The sequence below is a fragment of the Etheostoma spectabile genome, chromosome 15 (assembly GCF_008692095.1).
Source record: "Etheostoma spectabile isolate EspeVRDwgs_2016 chromosome 15, UIUC_Espe_1.0, whole genome shotgun sequence".
NCBI classification, from domain to species: Eukaryota; Metazoa; Chordata; class Actinopteri; order Perciformes; family Percidae; genus Etheostoma; species Etheostoma spectabile.
The window spans coordinates 34066528-34069730 of record NC_045747.1 but is presented as its reverse complement, the minus strand read 5'-3'; the positions used below and the strand labels follow the sequence as shown (position 1 = coordinate 34069730).

At 41.1% G+C, this 3203-nt stretch overlaps 1 protein-coding gene across 2 annotated transcripts in view; it reads left to right on the top strand.

The window, feature by feature from the left end:
• Nucleotides 1-3203, top strand: part of glyr1 (glyoxylate reductase 1 homolog (Arabidopsis)) — a 20727-nt gene that overhangs the window by 2455 nt on the left and 15069 nt on the right. For both annotated transcript variants that reach the window (XM_032536891.1, XM_032536892.1), the window contains exon 5: nt 449-559. In XM_032536891.1, the coding sequence (XP_032392782.1) occupies nt 449-559 (111 nt within the window). The remainder of the gene's footprint in view (nt 1-448; nt 560-3203) is intronic.

The following is a 3203-nucleotide window of genomic DNA, read 5'->3' as shown; positions in this document are numbered from 1 at the left end:
ACAGTGTTGCGAACATGGCAACTTTCTAGTTGCGGCTTTTCAGACCTTATTAGTGATGTAATTTAAAAAAGACCAATCAAGTAAAGGGGAGAGAAAAAATAGTCAAATATATTCGTTCCCCTGCAGGCTGCTCAGAATAATCAGTGCCCGGCTTGTCTGCTGGGTCACTCTGTCGGTCCCGTGCATAGTTGGTAGGTGTCAGGCTGGCAGGACTCCTTCCTGTAATACTCCTGGGTGTCGCGTTTAGTCCCAGCAAATGTTTATTCAGGTGGACACATGGTCTCTGTTACGGCCATCTGCCCACCAGTATGAGTGCACTCAACCTCTTTTCTCCCTTCTGCTCGGTTTACATGTAACCTGCTTATTTCACATCCATCCTACATTTAAGACAGCATGTGTTGACATGCAGGAAATAGTAGCACAAAATGATAATCTGTGTTTTTAACAGAACTTAGATGGCAAAGGAGACTCGAAAGGAAAGAAGACGCCCAATAAGCCGCTGAAAATACTGGAGGAGGATGATGAGGATCTCAGTGCCCTGAAGGACCCCTCTGAGAAGGTCAGTAGGACTCTGACAAGTTAAAACATTGTCCTTGTCAAGCATTAGTAAATTGTTTTACTCAAAATGTAAGCTATTTAGAAAAGACAAAACAGAGCAAAATGGGGACCAGAAAAATGAAGCAAGAGATGGAGGCTTTACAAACTATTACTTTATGAACCCCCCCACACTTCCCTTCTTTGTGCATTAGGCCATGCACATACAGGGGTGCTCATGAGTTCACATACCTATGCTGAAGTTGACTAGAAAGAGGAATAAAAAAAAAAGAACATATTTTCTTGACGAATAAATCAGAAGGCTTGTATCATGTGGACTAGCCAACAGTGTTGTTGTCATTACTTAGAATTCCTCATGGGGGAGACAGAAACTACACACTGTAGCTTTATGCGTGGCCGTGTTTTAATGGCGATAAGACCCAAAACTTTCAGTTGCTGAATCTAATATTCAACGTGAAGACTGGGGCTTACACTATGGATATTAACAATTAAGTTTTTAGCCACATCTAACCCAGGCACCAGTGAACTAATCAGATTTTATTGGTTATTGAGTGGGGTGACTGCTGGAATTCAGTGTGACGTAATGTGTAGCCATTATCTCAGGTTCTGCTTTGGTTTCCACTGTTCTCCGTTCACTTTGAAGGACAGTTGAGAAAGTAATCTTGGACACTGATCTAGTGATAGCATTAAATCCAAGTTCTAGGTGGGGCTGGGCAATGTATCAGTGTTGTATCAATATTGCGATATAAGGCTAGATATTATCTTAGATTTTGGATATATTATACTATAGCAAGTGTTGTCTTTACCTGGTTTTAAAGGCTGCATTACAGTAAAGTGATGTCATTTCCTGAATTTACCAGACTGTTGTAGCTGTTTTATTATTGACCTTTACCCACTAAGTCATTAAATAGTCAAACATACATTATCGACATTGAGGTATTTGGTCAAGAATATCGTGATATTTGATTTTCTCTATATTGCCCAGCCCAAGTTCTTGGCCCGTGCTTGTGTAATTGTGGTCAGGCCAGATAGATCACAAAAAAGAACCACCGGTTTACCACGGTCCCCTTTTGACCAGGGAAGTCAGTACTTTCAGGTCCTTATTAGTGTTTGTGTAAAATAGGTCATTCATGGAATGTCTTTTCTAGTACTGTTACCAGCTGACCCGTCCTCCACTCACTACTCTAGCTAACGGTAGGCTGACACTACCTGCTGTGTAACGTGTTATTAGTGTTGACTAGTGTGACATGCAGTGGTGCTTCTGTTGTCTCGTCCATTTCGCAGCATCAGACCGAAACCTGCGGAACTATTTAATCCTGTAGATACCGGGCACCGGGCTTTTACCATGCGGCGTTAATGTGAAGAGAAAATCGCGTTGCGTGTATATCTTTGTGGCAAACATGCACACGTGTGGAAAGTGGTCGCACAACAGCTGAAATGGGGTGTTGCGCACAAACATTGTTTTAACTTTACGGAGAAAACCAAATAAAATGTTGACTTCTTTTGAATACGATATTCCAGTTTTGTTAGTTTTTTTTTGTTTTTTGTTTTTTTTTATATATTAAGAAGAAATATTGAACAGAGACCACGAAATGGTAGCCAATTGCCTCAATCTGGTTGCCAAGGGCAACCATGCTACAGTTACCATTGAGCCCTGCCATGTGGGCAATGTGTGTATGTGAGATAGTCAGGCGGGGGTTGTTAGGAAGAGGGAGGCGTGTGTGTGTGTATAAAAATACCATGTGCTGCAGACACAGTGAAGCGCATGCTTTTCCATAGGTAGTGAAGCTACGGTAGTTGGTAGTGTTTGGTTTTGACCTGATTTAATGCAGCATAATTGAATTCAAAGCTAATTGAGTTAGCCTGCAGAAACCAGGGTCTCCCAGCTACGGTTCAGAGCTGCCAAACTGGAAACATAACACTAATCTACAAGAGAAATCTGAGTCTGGTATAACATCATTTCTCCAATTTGAGGGTTCTCGGTAGTGCGTGCCATGCAGGCTCTGCATGCATAACGGACCCCCAACTAGGCCTGCACAATTAATCGTCACCCTGTTCACGATTTAATTTTTTAATGACTTTGAACTCATTTAATTTTAGGAGCCAACTGCATCATAAATGCTACTACTTTCTTCTGTGAGTTTTAAACAGACTGTATGAAATAGGGTTTAAGGCTCTCCCTACTTTTCATTGTAGCCTCTATGTTTACAGGCTTGTGGTGATGTGCAATGTGCTATAAGTGAAGAAAAAAAAAAGTTACTGCCAATTGTTTTGTCTTGTCATGGTTCATGTGTGCAATAAACATTACACTCAATGAGAGAAACGAGAGAGACATATATATACATATTTATCCATCTATCAATCAATCTATCTAGCTAGCTAGCTAAAAATTACAATCAATGTTGATTCATTTTATCAAACGACTAAGGCAGACCTGACTAATGTTGAAAATGAGTGAGGACCCGGAAGCCCCTGTATTTTAGAGGAAGTACCACGCATGCTTCATTTACTTTATTCTGTATTGATAGCATTATATGAATACAGTGGTGTTATGTTAGTCAACCAGTGTGTTTAACTACCTAATTTCCCCCTTCAAAAATCCCTCTGAAGAGTAGTGTGTCCCTGGTCCCGTTCTCTCCCCCCCCCCC